Raw genomic sequence first — 21014 nt, 5'->3', positions numbered from 1 at the left:
TTCCGCGGAAAGAATTGGTAAGTGGCTACAAAAGAAATTACGGGACATAAAGTAGGGTGGACGATAAGACGCGTATATTCAGGGTTGAGCTATGGAAGCGGCTGCCAGCTGAATTCTAAACGCTGTTCAAGTTGCCGTTCAGTTAGCTGTTGACTCTTAAGAAGACATATGTAATATTAACGATGTATTCGGCCATCTCTTTACAGAATTTCTCGGCAAAAAAACAGACAAAATTGGTCCAATATAACTAGTGTCTTAATAGGCTCTGTTGCATGACGGCGCCAGAAATTTTATCAGCTTTTTAAGGCATACAGCCGTCCGCTAGATACGGTTAAACCCCAAGCCCATGCTTGATCGCCTTGAGGAGAGGAAACCGCCCCTTTCCGCAGCTGCCTTTGTAGTCATCCATCTCCACGTTGTACACCACCACGCCGGTGAAGTTCTTCGGCATCACGCGGAGCCTGGCCTTTGTCTGCAGAAGACAAGTGCGCAAAGACCAAATTGAAATAAAAGACAATACAATTAGGGCAACATCATTCAGCTGATTTCAGCAATTGTTAACAGGTGCGGTGGTTTCACGTTTTTGTGCAGCGGGCGGCGAGACAGCTCGGAGATGATTGAGTCTTTAGCCAAAAAATGCCTCATTATCATCCTCAAGTTTCATAAGCCACGCTGCGTCCGTGGCCTCTGGAAGGCCTCTGCCAGTGGTGAGACTTGGATCAGTTGCTTTGGTGAGTTCAAATGTTAAGTTAAAGGTCGCAGGCTCGAATCTTAAACTCAGGTGCAGTGTTTCTCTGCAGGCGGAATACGAAACGTACGTGTGGCATGTGATGCCAGTGCACGTCAAGGACCCCACGTAATTAGCATCAATCCAGAGTCCTCCACTACGGCGTCCCCCACTAGCCGCCATGCAACTTCATGGACGTTAACCGACCGTGCCTATGCCGGTACTCCTCACGTACTTTTCGTATCATTCGATAGTGCTGCTCTGACCACGCTTGTTTTCCCTCGGTATCAAGCGTGGCACTCGGACATACTATTGTTATATGCTCTACGCATGGTATGCCGTGCGCACGTCAGCGTTTTTGTGTTAAGAAATCTGTTTTGATGTAACTAGGTATAATGGCAATATTTATGCAATATGCCATTTATTTAAACATCCTCGGACAACAGGTGCGATCTAAAACACATGGAGCAGAAAAAAATGACGGAAGTGAGATGTTTAAAGCGGTTCCTGCCGCCGCGGTGGCTCAGTGGTTATGGCGCTCGACTGCTGACCCGAAAGACACAGGTTCGATCCCGGCTATGGCGGTCGAATTTCGATGGAGGCGAAATTCTTGAGGCCCGTGTACTGTGCGATGTCAGTGCACGTTAAAGAACCCCAGGTGGTCGAAAATTCTGGAGCCCTTCACTACGGTGTCTCTCATAGCCTGAGTTGCTTTGGGACGTTAAACCCCACAAAACCAAAAACGGTTCCTATGACCTCAGCCATATTGCTGCAACATTTAGTGCACAGCCTCTGGTGCACTGTATTCCCGTTCCCGTGCTCCTACAGCGCGTATTGGCTACTCGAGTTTCTAATCGAATACGAGGCATTACTCTGCAATCTGTTATGCGCTGTCCAGACTGCTACTGCTCTTAACAGTGCTCACAGCGTCTGAAGTAGCTGTTGAGCAGATGAATTATTTCTTCGAATTACACACTCTTTTAGAAAAAGCCCGTGTTCTAATCAGTGAGGCATAGAAACCATGGGACCGACAGATGCTGAGAGAGACTAAGAATTTGTGCCACTTGTGTAGCAGTTGTCTCAAGAAGCATTTTATGCGTTCACGCAGCCACCCAGCAGTAGCTAATTTTTTTGTACAGTATCTCTATGATCAGCGGAAGAAGGGCAAAGATATAGTACTTTAATTTCTAAAAGGTATTTCTAGATTTTGGTCATACGAGGTTGATAAACTCATATAGTAAATATCTTCTATCGTATTTAGTTATAATCCACTCAGAATACGCGCAAGAAAATTGGAAGTGTTTCCGTAAGGGTGTCACAAGCGGTGTCACCAGCAGAGCGTGACAACATCAATTTCAAAGCGCACTGCGGTGACAAGAAGGAATATGAGTTCATTTTCACCTTTTCTGGACTGTTGAGGCAAGCTGTGAAGACTGCAGCAGGAACGCGTTAAAATCAAACAAAACTTTTATAATTCCAGTCATGCGAACAGTAATTAGCAGGTACAACGATATTATGACTCTCTTAAATGTAAGAGCATCACGCGCCCTTTGAAGATTGAATTCTAGACTTTTCTATTCATAACGCTTCGGTTTTATTATAGTATTCGCAGCTTATCTTTAGTCTTGGGCTTATTTAACTGTGTTTGAGATAACGAAGAAAACCTGTCGAAAGGTCAGAAACAGAAGATGTGAAAAACTGCGATGAATTCCTATTTATCAGACTGAAATGAAAAAGGAAGATTCTTGATGTTCAATAAAGGCATTTAACATAGTAAAAAACGCCCATGGCAAAAAATATCATGTGTTAGAATTTGTAACTCATTTTTCTGATTGTGTATGTTTGGTCCAAACTTCATATTTAGGAAAAATACGGCTCCTAGACTGCACAGCCGATTACGTTGGCCGTGCTTTCTCAATAAACGCTTTCAAAAGAACAAAATAATTTACCAATCGTACTCGTTTTGCAGGTTTCCATCGCACAAAAAAAGAACAAGACAGATTTTGAACTAACGGTGTCAGTGAAAAAGCCACATCTGCGTTTAATTCGTGTCGTTTTTTGAATGATTTGCCAAAGAACAACAATCGACCCCCTTTTTCTTGCAGGACAGGCAGTCCTTGAGTCGTCAATACCAAAAAATCTATTCAAGTAAAAGAGCGTTTAAGGTGATTGTTTTAAAATTACACGCTCACTAGCTCGTTTTCATGCCAACAACTGTCTTCGCACATGGAATAAAACACGGCAATTCTGTTTGTGCCTTAACTGCATCAGAATATATCATTCCTGAAAATTTCATCAAAAAACGTAAACGGTTCAAACGTTGCCCATTCAGCACCTCATCCCTGTTTAAAGGTTGTTGTTAAAGAATTACGTAGTTCACGCGAAATGACCTCATTGTCATATCACCACATTAAGTAAACTCATCATGAGCGATATGACCGACATGTCGCAAGACCCCTTAGGTTCCATTTTTAAGTTGTTTCATATATCATAGACGCTGGTGCGCATTAAACTGTTTATACTTGCCGTTTACCGCCCACAAAAGACCGAAATTCAGGCACCATTACGTGAAAGACCATTTAGACGTCGATTGGATACAATAACCTATATATGCATTTCCTCTGATAATTGTGTTGGCTACTCTGTTAACCTTGAGCAAGGCCCACGTGGCTTACCTTCGCTTTAAACGTTGCTGGCGTATCGAAGAGCGCCAGGAACTTTTTGTGCTGGTCGGCGGCGTACATCGTCCCGGCATCCGAGCTGTCCTTTTCGGCCTTCATCTTGCAAACCTTCAAGTGAGAAAGCCGTTGCAAAATAATAATATCAACAGAACTTTCGGGCTAAACGGAGACCTTCGACTGACATCTTCCTCAAACGTGGCTTCGGAATCTGCTGCCTTCAGTATCGACATCATCATCATCATCAGCTACACAAAGCATACCGCAGAATCTAGTTCATTCCTATTTATGTCTAATTACAAGCCCTTGGCTCTACGAGCTGCTTCCACCGTAACTTAGCGCATTCAGGTTCCCTAATTTTATTTCCTGATATACATATCTGCTCCTCTTACCTTTTTTCTACAGGTTCTCTTTCTTGCCTTATCATACATTATTTTGCCCTGACATGTCACCGGGGGCCTGTTCATCTGACCACGCATTTTGCCGAGGTTCATCTGACCATCATTTCAGCTAGACGTCAGTAGTTCTCGCCAATTCACTTAGCCACGCTCTTCTGCTGAAGTCCATGTTACTCAGCACGCAGATGCCGCCATTCTAGTGGTAGGTCGCTCAGCACAGCACGCCTGTGCAATACGCCTTCGCTTAGTAACCAAATGTAACAACTTCTGCTACACACGACACTGTGAACTGAGGCCGGCCGTTCGTGAACTAATGAAGAACACGCCCTCTCCCTGAACGAAGATGTGAAGGTAAATCCTGAACCGCACCACACACCTTTTGCTCATGCGTTCATGGGCTTCAGGGAGCATCTGAAAAACATGAGCATTGGACGAAAGTGTTTGAGATCGATAACATTTCTGCCTGCATATCTCGTATGGATCAGGCACGTAGCGCCCACTTAGCTGCTATCATATCCCTTACAGGCGCCCCCTCTCATCTTGCACTTGTAAAGTATAAGAATGAGAATTTTGCTTTATAAGAGATATGTTCCGTAAGGGACGATTCACTCTTTCCCGTACTGAACATCCTAATTCATACTCACATTCACAATCTTGCCCGTAAAGGAGAAAGAGATAACTCTTATAAAACATGTCCCTTAAGGGGATCGGCACTGTGAGCCTGCGCCATACATGATAATTGAACGGGTGGATGAGCACATCCTAGCATGTCGCACTTGTACCCACGTACTCCAAGTGACCCGACAGTCCGTGCTGGACAGGCACTGTGACCACTTGTCTGAGGGGAAGGATATAGCTCGAACTAGAACTGAAGATTGCTGCACGGCACTGACTTTGGTCACGTAGGTGAACAAATGAGCGTCTTTAATATACCGCCGCCAGTTTATGCGCCTACCTAAATTGTATGCATGTGGAGAGTGAATTAATATTGTCACAACCTAAGGGGAGCCATTCAGGTAGGCGTAGGGGGAACCTAATAAGGTGGTCAGGTTCTTTTAAATCCCATAGCCAGGTCTAGCCCGAGCGCGCCTCTCGAGCTAACCGCCGCCTCGTCTACGTTCCGACTAAGCGCGGAGGCCACGAGGCGCTAGTAGGCTCGTGTATATATTTAAAAAAAACGAGAATGTCAGTGGTTAAGGACAGTGCCCAGAGTGTTGCGGAATATTTTTAGTGAGGTAGCACACAATGTGCGAGCAGGCCAGAACGTGCATTACACAATAACAAGTATGGAATTATGAATATTCAGAACGGAAATAAGGTGGATACACTAAATTGTAAAAACATCATCTGCAAACTAAATGGAATATTATATGAATGCTCTTAACTCTATTAAAAAAATTCAATACGTTCCAGCTCCTTCAACAAGGCACAAACCTTAATTTTTTTACGGTTGAATATGCAGTTTACTTTTTAGGAACTATCTACTTCTTAAATTTGCCAATTTTCTTTGTTCTGCAGCGTTCTTATTTTAGCTAAATCAGTGGCGAATCGCGTTGAAGGCCTTGGTTCGGTGCAGTTGTACATCCGCGCACTCACCGCTGCGTAGTCCATGTTGTGGCTGCTCTCCGACACCTCGCGGACAGAACCTTCGCTCCATGACGCCTTCATGCGGTACGTTCTTGCGTACATGGCGAACGAAAGCATCGCGTATCGTCCATGTCTCGCAATGTCCAGGAGCAGTTTCTTCACCTCGTCCTTGATACTGGCCTGGAGATTGGGAATTTGACGAAGGAAAGCATGAGGGAGGACAAAGAGAGGCACGAAAATCGGCAAAAGGACATTGGCTTGCAGCTAACCGTCAAAGATGTAGGAGAAACGAGAAGCACTGTACTTAACCAAATTTTCCCATTCCAAGCAACAACTTCAGCCCCACTCAATTGCCTCCCTCCTTTTACCTTTGCTTTCATTTGATATGTACCTTGGTGTTTAGGTCGTTGAAACAGTCCTATATCCTCTCTTCGGGTATACTTCAATATGGACGGAGTAAATTCAATGCCCAATAATGTCTTCAAGAAACAAGCTGCGTACAATACCTAACATTATAATAAACCCATCACGAATTTCCTGTTTAAGATTCTAGCAATGTTTCCAATTTTCGGATGGGAAACCGAATATACTCTTCTCGGTTCTTTAGCCGATTCAAAAGGGCATGTTTAAACCTGCGCAAACGAATCGAATACAATCCAAGGCTTTCAAATAATTGGAGCGAATTTCGAATACGGCGTGCCGTAGTTTTCATTTAGAACTCTTTCAAAAACAGGGTCAAATCCGAGGCCTCATAGCAAGATGTCGCGATCACTCTGCACGGGGAGAGAGGGGTAGCGTCAGGACGCGGTCTGTTCGTGTGGCGCCGTTTGTAATAATCCTAAAAATGGCGTTCAAGAATGGCCGACGCTCCAAGCCTCAGCTATACTTGCCAAGCCCTGCATTCACACATAATTTGTTGGACCAAAACTTATTGCTTGTAATCAATGTTCCTCGCGTTGACAAGGGTGAAAAGTTGGGCGAGTCGGTAGCGATCCATGAGAAAAAGAGCGCGAAAACAAGACAACGGACGAAGACCGAACACACAGAGCTCCTGCTGTGTGGGTTCTGTCTTCGTCCATTGTCTTGTTTTCAAGCTCTTTTTCTCATGGTTCCTCTCGTTAAATGAAATGCGAGGCAAGTTCGGTTGGTCTCGTCATCGATAGCAATATTTAATTTTCATATGCGTATTACATGGCCGTCGCAGACGTGATATGCTGACATTAAATTACATACAACGTAGTGAACAGCGATTTTGCTTTTGTCGACTACAGCTTTATCTGCATGACATTGAACGCCACCGCTAGCACTTTGATTCCATTGAATTACAAATATTCTTACACGTAGCTAATATTCATCCGAACATTCGATTTGCATTTTAATTACACTATTAAGAACTGGTTCATTAGCGGAACTGATTTGTTCGTATAAAAATCGGTATGAAAAAAATTGCTATTCGCACATCCGTACAGTTGTGTTCAGTGTTCGCCACCTTGAAACCAGCCACTTTTAGGCATGTATTTTTGCGCGGCCCACTGAGGCTCGCCGGGACACCCTGGGACGCCGCTAGAACGAGCGCTGGTTTCGTTAAAAGTGGGTCGTAGTAACTTGAAACGTCTTTTCAAGCACCACAAATAGGTAGCTCTTCCGCTCGGGTCACTCCAATTCTCAAACTGAGTTATTGCACGTGCAGCCCTCCAACTTCTGCAACTAAATTATTTACCATTGTAACAGCTGACGGCACCACTGATCAGGAAACTGTGGGTTTGAAGTGTGCGTTAGTGTCTTAAATAAGGGTGCACAAGAATCGGCCAAAGTTGTATGCCTACTGCATGGCAGGAAGTTGAAGATATTCGACGCCATAGGTTAATTCTTTGATGCACGCAAAGCTATGCGCGAATAAGGACACAAGTTTAGACATTTTACCGCATTGTTATTTCGTTCAGTTCTCGCAACATAACCAACTTAGCCTTGGCGAGCATGGAAGTTTTTTTATATTGTGCATATCTGGCCTGACCCACCTTGATGGCTTAGTGGTTAGAGCGCTCAGCTGCTGACCCTGAGGAAGCAGGTCAAATTCCGACCGTGTTACCACGTTTCGATAGGCTCAAACTTAAGACGGCCGTATGCTGTCAGGCCTCTCTTTCGTCGTTCGTTCTTTTCTTGGTTATGAAGAAATGAAAGGCCTCTCACACTTCTTGACGGACACCTCAACTGCGCAGTTAGGGAAGGAACGAAGGCGGTAGTGAAACAAGAGAGAGAAGAAGAGGTTGCCGTAGAGAGGTCTCTGGAGTACTCCCCCAGGCAGCGCAGATAATCGGCCCAATATTAGAAATGGATGATTTTATTCTGGTCTGTTGCCGGACCGGTTTCGCACATGTATTTCCAATTTTGGGCCGATTGCCTGTGCTGCTTGGGTCTGACAACCTGCAGATCATTAACGTACACTTACATCGCACAGCCCACGGCCGCCTAATCCCCTGCTTCAAGGTGCGGTTTGGGTGTCCACCTAAAATGATCTTTTTGCGCCCTTTCTGCTTATGGAAAGCCAACGTTAATTTTTTATACGGCTGGTTATAGCGTACGACTCGCGAGCACGCGGACGCTTGATGAAATCTTAGCTGTGGTGGACGCTTTCTGATGAAGGCGAAATGCAAATACGCGCCCCTTGCACTATGCGATGTCATGCACTTTAATTAACATTCAGTGATCAAAATTAATTCAAAGCCCTCCACCACACAACGCCTAACTCTGTCGTCTTTGTTTCAGTCCCTCTTTCTTCAATTTTATTCCCTCCGGTTTCGAGGTGCCCACCAAATAAGAGAGTGACACTTCACCCTCGATTTCCGCATATTCAATTTTGAGCTCCCACATTTCAGAGAAACGACGTGCACCGTGGGGTAACCCGGAGGTTGCCGTGCATGGTAGGGCACCATGACGCAGGGCAGGCATACAAGCACGCTCATGGCACACACACGCCCACGTGAACGCAGCCTCTTACCAGTGAGAGTGTGTTGTGTTCGGAGAAGACACCATCAGGATTTGGAGCCACTGGCCAGTAACCTCCGCCGCTGGTTACATCCTCAGTGTGCAGCTTAAGGACGATCATCGTCAGACCCGGGAAATCGCTGGCGGGAAACGCAGACAATCATGATGCATGGTGAGAGAGCTACTTTATACCGTGATGTACTCTTATTTTCCTACTTAATGTAGCTAAATGTATATTTTTTACCTTTATCTAGCATAAGGGCATGTCAACTACCCCTGAGAAGGCAATGGGTGGGGCGTTGCTCTGCACAGGCGCTCTCAGCGCGACGTTTTCACGAAGCGATTGGATTAGTAACTTTTTAAAGAAATGTTCCCCTCGCGGTGGCTTAAGTCGTTAAGGCGCTCGTCTACTGAGACGGAGCATCCGGGTGCGAAGCCGACTGTGGCGGCCGCGTTTCGATAGAGGCGAAACGCAAAAGGAAGGCGTCCGTGTGCTGTGCGATGTCAGTGCACGTCAACGATCCCCACGTGGTCGAATTTATTCTGGAGACCTCCACTATGGCACCTCTTTCTTCCTGTCTTCTTTCACTTCCTTCTTTGTCGCTTCCTTCTCTTATGGATTAGTCAAAACCCGCTCCTCAGAAACTAAGAGGAGACAGCGATAGCGTTAGCTATAGCTCGTACTTAAGCTGACCTGATTTTCAGCGACTCAAAAACAGCCATGCGAAATTTGCGCGACGGGCAGAATATCTCTCACAGCGGCACGATTGCTAAATCGAGCCGTGGGGCGAGGGACTACGGAGGTAGAAATTGTCTGTGTACAGGCACACTCTGGAAACCCTGGCAACGAGACAGCTCACATGAACGCTCGAGGTTTCGCCCGCCGAGCAGGTGAGCCGGACGTTCCGGGGAGGTCCACGAGAGATGAGGTGGTGTCCTTCCAAGACCTTACTAACCATTACAATCTTGAGCGGAGAGTTTACCCGCCCCCGGAGAAGCAATTGGTAAAGGCGCAGGAGTGCGTCTGGCGAAGATTGCAGACGAGATCGTTCTTCAACGCATACATCTTAAGCAAAATCTACCCTGACATTCAGCCGGAATGCACATGATGTCAGGAAATGGCAGCCTATAACCACATATCATGTAGCTGTAGCATAGCGCCGCCACCGGCGGATATTATGCGTGATCCTTCTTTCGAGCAGTGGGAGGCCGTGATGGCCAGCTCAGACTCGGTCGTCCAGACCAGGGCTGTGGTGTACGCCACCCAGGCCGCCGTCAACCACGGGTTGACGGCTATCAAGCACGGAATCGTCTGCACATGCGTTCTAACGAAAATAAAGTTTTTCCATCCATCCCTTATGGTGCATTTCGGGTGCCCACCAACATATGTGCGACAGTTACTGCGTCATTTCCTTTCCTCAAAACCAATTTTCATTTTCTCTTTCCTGAAGGCACCATCGAGCCTCATTCTGTGTAGCACTCGGCGAAGCGTTAGTTTTTCTGGTGTCCTCTCTTGCTCAAACAGAGCCCCGTCTATGCGCCTCGCGCACTGCGTCCTGCTTAAGTTCGTTTGCTTCATCCAAGTTCGATATGAAGAGTTGTTCTCTCTGAAGTCACCTCGTGCTGTCTCTTAACGTTACGGCTCTCATTTTTTACATTGCGAAGCTGCTTAAGTGATATCAGCTAAGACTAGTCTGCGTGTAATCTCCAGTTTCGTGATGGTTCCAATAAATAAAAAGGAGAAGAAGAAAGAATTAAAGACGGGGAAGGTATCATGAAGCACTGATTTGCAGTGCACTAATCACTGAAAATGAAAAGTAATGAAGCCATGACAATGCAACAGTAAACTGTAAACTGTGGTCAGATGTTTAGAGGAATCTCCGAAGGTGGAGTAGATTTGTAACAAGAGAGTAATTACTCAATACCAACCACCAAGTGCAGCCATGTTACTACAAAGGAAAGCTATACAGATTTTTTGAAGACGCATGGCTGAGCTTGGGAGGATGGCAGTGAGTATTTACAGCCTTATTACAAAAGCCACTACACCTTGGGGGATTCCCCTAAACATGTGACTAACACTGTTCCTACTTCCAGTTATTGATTAATTCGCTCTAGCCCTACCGTACGCTTGCCTTCCGGGTTAGCTTAGTTGGTAGAGAGACTGCTCCGGTGAAGCGGTGGCCCCAGGTTCGAACCTCGGTAAAAACGAATTCTTTAACTACACAGATTCTGTGAAAGCTGTCTAGCTTTCCTTTGTAGCAGCATGGATGCGCTTAGGTGGATGGCAATGAGTAATTCTCTCTTATTACAACACCAAGCCATGTGTGTGCGGTTTGCATTTTAGATCAGAATACACGATGCTTGTGTAAAGCCAAAAACCCCACTGTAGCCGAAGCAGACTTCAAGCTCAGGTTTGCAAGATACCTTCTCGCTGAATTAGCAACAGCGAGCCATAGTTTAAATGGCCAGTTTTTTTTCTTTCCTTTGCATTGCTTTAGACAGTCTTCTTACTCTTTTTCCAAAATTTTCTGTTGGCCTCAAAGTTTCAGCCCTGTGACCATGTACACGGTACCGTCTACAGATTATGCACACTCGCCTTCAACGTTAATGAAAAGGCTGCTTCTATAAACACGCAGTGGTTGACAAAGCATTACAATTCCTTCCTGATTACGCTTCTAATGTGTGTGCTCCAGTTTGTTGCTGTGCGATGCATCGCACTGCCCTGCAGGGTCGAAACAACATATGGGAGTAAAGTAAAAATTAGTCATAGGATGAGCACTGCGCACTTGCGGAGCATGGTTACATCTAGTCTCAACAAGGAAGATTTTGTGGCGTTGTTTTCACGCACACAAGAACGGCCGCCATGCGATAGCACTACGCCGTCGAGCGCCGGCTGAGCATACCGCCGCGTAGCACGGCTATGCCGGGCATAAATTATGCCTTCAGAGAACCTCTGCCTACATTCATGACAGCCATACACTGTTCCCAGCTGGTAAGAAAATTGTTCGTTGTGAAAGTTTTCCTTGTTAACAAATCTAAAAGTAAAAAAGAAAGGACACTATAAGTGCGAAAGTTTTTATGCCTACTTGTCCATGACAAAACATTGATTTGCTGTACTGCTGCCATTGGTTAGTCGAGTAATACCGCACAACAAAGACTATGTATTGTTGTTGGCAAACGGCGTTTTTTTTAGCTTCAATTCTAATGCATGCCTTTCCACATTTCGCGTCGACACATTTCTCGCAGGAGTGCGGTGTGTACCTGCTGCTGCCATTGGTACCTTGACTGTGCAGCAGCCCAACGACCGATAAGGTAACACTCAGGAAGAGCCTGATAGCGTCAACCAGACCTCTTTAATATTAAAAGTTGCGAAACTTCCCACAGGCCCAATCTACAAGAAACAGTGATCGGGTTGGAGCCAAGATTTGCAGGTTTAGGAAGTGTCGCGGCTCCTGTAGTCAGTAGCATAAAATGTGTTTAAGTTGCGAACTTTCAAGTGTTAGATAAACACTCATCTGCTGGAAACAATATCAGTGAAATAGATACACTAAGAAATTGACAGTCTGAGAGGCAAAGTAAAAGTTATACGAGCAAAAAAATAAACGCTGCTCAGAACAAAATGCCTTAAAATGGCGGCAGCTTTTACTGGCATCTTCTCAGATGAAGCCGCCATCCATAAGCACACTAAAAGTAGGCCCCTTGGGATTCTGCTTATCTGAAGCGGAGTTTTCCAACTAGTATCATCTCGAAGCTCTTGCGCCAGGTGACATAGCATTCCTGGGACCAATATTGCTGCGCCACTTGTGTTTTAGTTCCGTCAGAAACATCGGGAAATCGTCACTCACTGTGGGGATCGCCTCACCGCTTCCAAACTAGCATCGCCTTTGGAGCCGTCCCGAAGTGAGAAACCCAAAGCGGAGTGGTACTGTCGGTGCGTCAATTTTTTCTTCAGGAAGTCGGCAACGACCTGCAGTTTCCGCGCGCAGGAGTGCATCACTGAGATTGACTTCGTGTACCGGAATGTCACGAAGCGCCAACACCTTAAATGAGTGGCGCCTCACTTTCAGAACCTGGCTGCTTTCATGGGCTGCCTTCAAGACTTCATCCTCCATTATTCTGGTGATCGCCATTTTTAGGTGTTCTGAAATCGGCTACGTCCGCACAATCGGTAGGTATTTATTTGCTTGGGAATGGGTTTTTCGGGCACAAAGCACAGCATGGCATAAAGCGCAAAGCGCAGTCCTGTTCCAGCAGCACCAACCTGAAGCACGCGCTCGCTTAAATTAGTCCCGCTGCCGCGCGGGCACTTCTTCGAAATTCAGGCTCAATAAGCTTAATAAATTGCTTTCATCTAAACCTTGTCTCATGATTTTAAAGCTTTCCGTTCATTTCAAAGTATTGTTAGACTTTATCTTGTTTGGACTTTTGGTACATGACATTCGTTTCCATTACCTCAATGGCTAGTGGAATTATGTTTCATGTGCTTGGTGCCTCACTAGTTACTTCGTTGTTCAAGATTTAAGCTTCATTCTATCAAGTGCATTGATTCCTGTTTTGTATTGATACATTTACCCTTTTGTAAGGCAGTATTTTCTGGCTTGAGCCCTAGGCTGCTGGATTTTTTGTTAATCCCCAAAATAAAATTTCAATACCAATAAGGAGCTATACGCCCTACAGAAATTTAAGACTGCTTTTTATCTTACGTATGAGCCACCAGTAAATTAATGGTTACATTTCTAGATAAGGTTTTCTTTTCGATTCGACAGTATCTTCTGATACTGCGAATGTCGGAAGATCGAGCCGCTCCTGCGTTTCAACTCTCAATTTCAAAACTCGTAAAACAGTGCTAAAATGAACTTTAAACATACCCTACAGAAAATGTGAGCGTTTCCTAAACGCGATATTTCCAACTATCCTGCCGAGAAATTTATGGGGGCTTACAGTACTCGTCCCTTCACCGCAGTCGTTTCGCGTCTGGATAAAGCAATGCTCCCGCAAGCGCAGGCCGGTAACAATGCTGTACAGAGCATGCAGCGGGTAGTTGTAATAGCGTGTATTCCAAGCCTGTCAAACACTTTGGAAACGGTGGTCCAGAGACACGACGTTAAAGTCGTGGTCTCTGCACGCCGCGTGCTGTGAAAACCGCCAAACAAAAACTGTGCCCTGAGGTGGCTTAAGAAACAAAAAGGCGTCAAGATGCTTTTTATCGAGCAGAATGCGGTTTTTGTGGAATTAACTTGATGTAAGGAAAGTAGCATGTCGGTCAAACCAGGATATGCGTGAGCAAAAGTTAACAACACAGAAAGATACGGAAAAACGCACTTCAATTTACAGGGCGCAATATTTTTTTTTTGCATTCAAAAGACATGCTGCTGTTCACCCTATCGTCCCGCATGTGACATTGTTGAAGCGTAACGAATCTCTAGAGTCGGGCCTGACGGGATGAGATTGGCCTCTATTGTGCTACATGATAGAAAGCTGTCTTTTTTAAGCGCGTGTCGCTGTGACGCTTAGCCGTCCACAGCTATGTATGCATGTGACTCACTGAAGTACCACAATTGAATATAAAATTCCTTCAAGGAAGATGGGCTGGCTGCGTTTCTAACATAGACGAGTTTATGGCACCAGACAATGGTTAAATATATGATCACAACCTTCTAGGGCCAACTCGATCCTTTTGTGCGGGGTGACTAAAGCAGACGTCGCTTGTTCTTCCTGCTTACTTGACGAAAGAGATTTCTCTGTTTACGTTACCTGTAGTGCACTGGATACACCAAATTTCAAGTTAAGTTTCTTAAGCAGATTAATCTCCACGCTTCGCTAGGCCGAAGGTTATTCTTTGTTCAAAAAGTTCGCAGTGTTCGGCCAATGCGCTCATGCGAAAGTTGACGGGCCGCCGCGGTGACTGAGTGAATATGGCGCTCGGCTGCTGGCCCGAAAGACTCGGGATCGATCCCGGCCACGGTGGTCGAATTTCGATGGCGGCGAAATTCTAGGGGCCCGTGTACTGTGCGATGTCAGTTCACGTTAAAGAACCACAGGTGGTCGAAATTTCCGGAGCCCTTCACTACGGCGAATCTCGTAGCCTCAGTCGCTTTGGGACGTTAAACCCCCATTAACCAAACCAAACAATAGTTGACGGTGCGGCGCTCCTATTCTCCCAGCTGCAACAATGCAGTCTGTTGACGTCGCCTTCCCTAGAGGCGTATGAACTACGTGGCGAAATCTACCTAGCAAAATCGGTACATATAATACTAATAACTGCCCTCTATTCTGCGGCGATTTCGAAAAATAGTTTTTCTCATGTTGAAGTCTCTCGCTCAAATTTTTCGTCTCACCGATGTACGGGGCGGGGCATAAGTCGAAGGGAATCTTGTAAACCATATATTACTTATTCGACTTGAAGCAGCCTATCTTTGCAGTGGGTTTCTGAGAATCAAATTCTCCACTTTAGTAGTATTAGTACTAACGATTTGTTGATGCCCCTCAGTATGGTGCCATGATGCCAGCACTTCGCTCCATCAGCACCATCCGAGTCGGGCGACGGGACACGCATTCAGGGATTTTCAGCGTGTACATGTACTCATTCATTTGAAGATAGGCGAACACGACCGCTGCCTCATTGCGACTGTAGATTTCTGCGCGCCAGCTGGCCCTCGCGCTTGACAAAAGAGGTGATACGATTGAAGCATTTTGGTTCGGCGCATCTTAAGAGTAAAGGTTTAGGTGGCGGTCGATATCGGTTTGTTTCTTGAGCGCACAACTCTCCAGATCTGTTTATTGTTTATTTAACAGCCCGTCAGGGCACGTCAGAGTGTTAGCTCTTCCTCTTTCTACTGCGAAACAAAACCCTGGTTCTACGAAGCTGTGGTGCGCAAGAAAGTTATCGACATATGAATTTTTTTATTACAGAAGCATTCGTCGATTTAGAGCATCCGTACTTTTGGTTATTGCTGAATGGAATATACTGCCTTCTTTGTCTTCAGCAACCACCATCAAACCAGAACTGCTGTGCCCATCGCAATGGCGCTTGTTCGCATTTAGGGTTCTCCTCTCAAGGATAAGAAAGTACTATTTAGACAGAACTACAGAAGCCTGCAAGGTAATTTCGTGCTGTGGGTTGTCCTAGACCCGAGGACCCCTTCTGTCTAGAAATCCAATTCGACAGAGCCCATTCCTTCGGTTGAGCGTCGTTGTTGAGGAATGTTCTAACGGCATGGTGTGCGCGGTTCGTTACCATCGAAGGAGAAGGACATGGCACTCGCGAATCAGCATGCACAACGTGCACTGCCAGCCACTACACCATAAAGGAAGAGAAAGCAGTGTGCATTCTTCGCCCTTTCTTGCTGCGCGCTGGGTCAAACGACAGCCGGTATAACAAAAACTAGTTGGATAATCACACTAATGGGTAATGCAAATTCGCGTCGCTACTAGAGTGTTATAATTTCGCCATATGTTCAGATAAAAGGTGTAGGAGGGATATTTGTATTTTGTTTAAACTTAATGACCACTTTTTATATTCCAGACATACTCGCTTGCCAACTAGTACTTCAACCTCACTCCTTAATCATGAAGGAGGCCTTTACATCTCAGAAGTAGCAGGATATGTGTTCGAGGCTTTGGTTTAAGGCCTGACTGAAAAACTACCCATGCATGTGCTTCGGGAGGTCGTCACAGCAGAGGAAGCCATTACGAGGGAGAGGAACGAGACCACTTAATCCTAGCACCAGCGGCGCTGAACCTACGCTCGGACGGCGCATTTAGCAGCCGCGACAGGAGAAGCATTGTATCGGTGCATAGCTCACTGTGCAGAAGGAACTGCCTGAGGGTATGATCCTCGTTACACTAGCTGCCGTTCACGCGACCCTGCAGTGCAGTGGAGCAAAAAGCGTACGCACTGCTTTCTCGTTACTGCTGATGGAGCGGTTGGCCGTGCACGCGGTGCATGCCGAACTGCCAGCGCGACAGCCTCCTTCCACATGAAATGAACAACAAGGCAAATGGCAGGGGATGTGCTCGAGGTGCTGTGCCGACGCCTGGTTTTGTAGGACGAGGTGCACATGTTTGCTTTAATGAATCACCACAGTATTATAGTAGACGGAGTTTAGAGCGAGAAAAACGGGGTCCTTGGGTGCTGTCACCGGTGGCACTCAGCCTCTACTCGGGCACTGTGTTTAGCTGCCGCGCAAGACGAAGAACTTGTAGTGGCTGCGCCAATCAATGTGCAGAAAGAGCTTCCAGAGATTATTTTAGATCGCAGCTGCTAAATGACTGTTCGTTTGGGCTGAGCTTTGGTTCTGAGGTCCATTGTATCCGGTGGCTTGTTTCACCCCCCTGTGCAGTAGCCAACTTGACCATAAAGCACGAGCCATTTAAACGGCGCCATTGTGGCGCCACCGGAACATAAGACGGAACATGAACATGATCTCTGAGTCTCCTGCCTTCTCCTACGATTCACGGGATCACGGTGAAGATGTTAGATCAGCTGGCTTTTGCGTTCTTTCCATAAAATCCCACTGAAGTAAGTAATGAGTTTGGCCTAAAACGTTCTCCTCTCATTTTAAATTCTCGATGGGAGTCTGACTTTTATCTATGTGACGCAGAATACTGTTGTAATTAGTGTTTTGTTTCTTTCGTATCAGATTCGATCGTCGCCTCGACTTCTTGGATGGCCCTCAGAAATAGTTCTAGCGTCGTCAATTTTAAGTGAGGCAACAAATAGCAGGAACAATGGCATAAAATGTACAATAGAAAAGAAACAATGCCTAAAATACGACATTATAATAATAAAATGTAGGGAGCGTACGAACCTACCTTGGAAGATCATGCATATCTGAGACCTTTGTATATCTCTTTTAAACCATTTACAGCTGTGTGGCACCAATATAGCGCCATCTCAGGAAGCAAAAGAGATAAAACTAGTTCTACTATTTTTCATCCTTTGTTGAAAGTGATTGGGGTGTTCGCTCCCTCTCAATCCAGATGTTGATGAGGCATGGAGGCTAACGCGTGGGTAGAGGAGAATAATGCTCAATAAGACGCGGGCTACATTCATAACTCAGACATGTGGCTTGCATTGAAATCTAGGAGGCATTTTGCGCTGAGGACAACTTGTTATTAAACCGCAATTTCGAGAAGTCATAAATGCTGATGAGTCGTGTGAGCTCACCTTGAGGTACCTCAGATCTGCGCCCTTCAAAGTGTCATAGTTCTCTATGTTTTCGACATTAAGCATCCCAAAGTGAATGAACCGGGCGCGGAAGAGCAGGTCCATGGAAGCGGTGAGTTGGGACAGCTTGTCCTGCACGGCATCTGCGATCGACCTGTGAATAAATGAGCGTACGAGCTTTCGTACTGATATCTATTAGGATTGGGCTTCCGAGAGTATCAATACTAAACTACAACCTGAGAGAAACGTGGCACGATCGCATGCTAGCTCACGAAACGCAAAACCTCTTTTCAGCGTCTTGAATCAGCTCCGAATGGTTACAGTCGTCTTGGGCTAGATCGGAAGGCCTTATAGGTGTCGACAGTAAGATATTTTCTGAGAAACTTTTTATAAAACATCAGCGATAAATCGCTTCTTCAAAAACGCCCTTAAAATTAATGTAGCAAGGCGTTTCCTCATAAATGTTACCAGAATATCTATTTCAAGATCATGTCGAGTAGACGAGCCTATACATCAAAGCAATTAGCTAAGAGGCGCCGCCGTGATATAACAATATTGCCGGGGATCTGTGTACTGTTTGTTCACTCTTCAAAGCAGCTGGCACGCCGCTTATCGCTTTGTTTGCAATGCAAGACGCGACCATATTTATCTCGATTGATCCCATCCAGGAGGAGCCAATTCTACATTGTTCCAGAATGTTGTAGTAGCTTCGAACGCTTTATCTCGAAAGTTCGCTATCAGCTTTAAATTGAGCACGGCCGACAGCTGCGGGCATTCTCTCCGACGACCGACGAGCACGCTTGTTTCTACGCCGCCGCCGAGTGATTCAGTCCACAGTGGGCGCAAGTCAGCCCAAATAAAGAGTTTTGTTTAGACATAAATTTCGCATATTTTCTGCTTTCCCAACTGCAGTCACCACTCCGAGACATCTGGTGGAGATGCTGGGTACGCCTCCATATTCAGGGTGCCCTCCCCAAATCATGACGCCAGCCATCTGCGCTTCGTACCGGAGCACAATCCCCCAGTTCACCCAACCTGCCGACGTCGCCAGGGAGAGAAGCCTGAGTTCGAGACCCTGCCGGACAGCACGTTACAGAAAACACACGCTGCTACGAGCACCACAACCTCGCCAAAGATGCCGACCCCGATTATGCTGCAGAATCCGCGGGTGCCGCCAATTTTCAATAGATCCCTAGGCGAAGACCTCGTAGAATGGTTGGACCATTTAGATCGCGTGGCATTATTCAGCAATTTTGATGATGCGGCGAAAATTATAAATGTATTTTTCTCACTAGAGCGATCAGCACGTGCGTGGTACGGAAACCACGAGTCGTCCCTAACGACTTGGGGCTATTCAAGAAGTAACTTTTGAAAGTGTTCGCCACTATTGTGAGGAAAGAAACAGCCGAACAACTCCTCGAATGTAGGATTAGCTTTCGTACGAGCCCGTCCTCGGTTACATCAAACAACAGAAGCGCCTTTTTCGCCGCTTCTACCTCGAGATGACCAAGGAAAAGAAAGTTCAGTTATTAATGTGCGGCGTAAAAGAACAACTCTTTGCCAGCCTCGTACGCCAGCCGACTAAAAAAAAAAAACTGTCGAAGAACCATGCAAGGAGCCTGCACGATCGAGAAGACCCTCGACGTCCACACTCGACTGTACAACCGCCCTGCTTATGTCTCTTCAATTCGACCGGACACGATGACCACCACCTAGTGACAACAGGATTGAAGTTATTCTCGAAATCGTCCGCAAAGAGCTACTAAGTCTGCTGCCAACAACCCCACATAGATATAGTGCGAGCCTCATGAATATGGTGCTAGATGAGCAACAGGCACTTTTCACTCCAACTTCGGCGGCCGCACAACGCCAGGCCATGACTTAAGACGCCGCAGTGTGCAGCCAAAGGCGTCCTCCCACACTGCGCCAGGAGCAGTATACACCGCACCAATCATCCGAATCGCCCGCATGCCCAACTTAATCGCAAACTCACCCAAGAAAAGCTGAACTCTGGAGGACCCCTGACTAGCGCGGCCCACTTTGCTTCCATTTCGGCGACCACGGCCACCATCTTCCGCACTGCCTCTACAAAACAATGGGCTTGCGTACCTTCCCTGATGATTCCCCGTGACCCCGTCCTGGTCGAAGACCGCGGGATATCGACGAGTACCTGCTTCCAGATAAGTACGCATCATCTAGCCGTCTCTCCCGCGCACAATCAATGTCGCCGCCAGGCTTTCAGCCGTCGGGCCGCAGTTGCGCAGCGCTTCTTCACGGAAGGTAGACCAGCCACCGCAGGGTAAAGAAGAGAAAGCGACCTTTTAAGGTGAAGTTGCTTACCAGCGAAACGACGAAGTTCTCCCACCAAGCAGGACGCATCAAGACGTCGCACCTGCTACGCCGACAGCGTGCACAAACACGCGCTCGACCATGCAGCGACCGAACTTTGAAACGGCACCGCCACCTAGAAAAGTCCCGACGACACTCCCTACCCACGATCCACATACCCGCCGAAGCCATCACCCGACTTTGAGGACGACCTGCAACGCAAGTGCCTGGACATCTGAATTAGAGGCAGCTATTCACGGCCTGGAAGTTGGCGCTGTGGTCGACACAGGGGCCGATTGATCAGTGATGATTGGAATATTCGTTGCGCAGTTGAGGAAAGGCATGATCGTTTGGAACGACCCACAAATTCGCACTGCAGGAGGACACTTAATCAAGCAATCACGAAGACGCACAGCGAGAGTGACTGTCAAGGGTCATACCTATACGGCGACCTTCCTAGTATTGCAACACTCTTCCAGCGATGTGATATTGGGCATGTGTTTTCGAGATGAGCATCAGGCGATCATTGATCTTCGATACAAGCTCATCACGCTTTCGACGGACGAAACCAGACCTTCGATGACAGCCATGGAGCAGCATGCTCCCCTGAGTGTCGTGAATGAACAAGGGACTGTCCCACCCCAAACAAGCATCATGGTCGCCTTAGGAGCCACGGATGCCAAGAACATGCAATCTCTTACTGATGGGAAAACAGAATTGCTTCTAGAGCGAGGAATTGGCATAACAATAGGCATTGCATATTTCCGCAGTAGTAAAGTTGAATTGCTGCTGATGAACTTCAGCGAAGAATAATAGCTCGTTATCAAAGGAACCACGATTGCTTTCTTTGACGAACTATTCAAACAAAACAGCCTGCCTCCTCGTTACAAGCTTTTCGGGACGAGCCGACATCTAGACGCCTCAGGTTTTCTCGTACTCTCCGCCGCATTCGAGACAAATGTTACTGGCCCCGACTGTCCACCGATTTCGCCCTATGTGAAAACCTGCTGAGATTGTCAACGACGATAGACCGCTCCCACTCCACCAGCAAGATTTCTGTCCCCATTGAACCCCCCTCAAGGCCTTGTCAGCAGATCGGCATGGACCTGTGTGAGGTGCACAACAAATCTTCGGAGGATTTT

General features: G+C 46.5%; 1 protein-coding gene across 1 annotated transcript in view; it reads right to left on the bottom strand.

The window, feature by feature from the left end:
• Window positions 1-239: 239 nt before the first annotated feature.
• LOC144135026 (uncharacterized) overlaps window positions 240-21014 on the bottom strand; it is a 78998-nt gene continuing 58223 nt past the window's right edge. The window contains exons 13-18 of the mRNA XM_077667797.1: window positions 17545-17698; window positions 12221-12342; window positions 8389-8515; window positions 5400-5570; window positions 3403-3516; window positions 240-472 (exon numbers count right to left, since the gene is read on the bottom strand). Of these exons, the coding sequence (XP_077523923.1) occupies window positions 332-472; window positions 3403-3516; window positions 5400-5570; window positions 8389-8515; window positions 12221-12342; window positions 17545-17698 (829 nt within the window). The 3' untranslated portion in view covers window positions 240-331. The remainder of the gene's footprint in view (window positions 473-3402; window positions 3517-5399; window positions 5571-8388; window positions 8516-12220; window positions 12343-17544; window positions 17699-21014) is intronic.

Source organism: Amblyomma americanum, chromosome 5 (assembly GCF_052857255.1).
Source record: "Amblyomma americanum isolate KBUSLIRL-KWMA chromosome 5, ASM5285725v1, whole genome shotgun sequence".
In the NCBI taxonomy this organism is placed as follows: domain Eukaryota; kingdom Metazoa; phylum Arthropoda; class Arachnida; order Ixodida; family Ixodidae; genus Amblyomma; species Amblyomma americanum.
The sequence above is the reverse complement of the archived record's forward strand: the minus strand, read 5'-3'. Positions and strand labels throughout refer to the sequence as shown.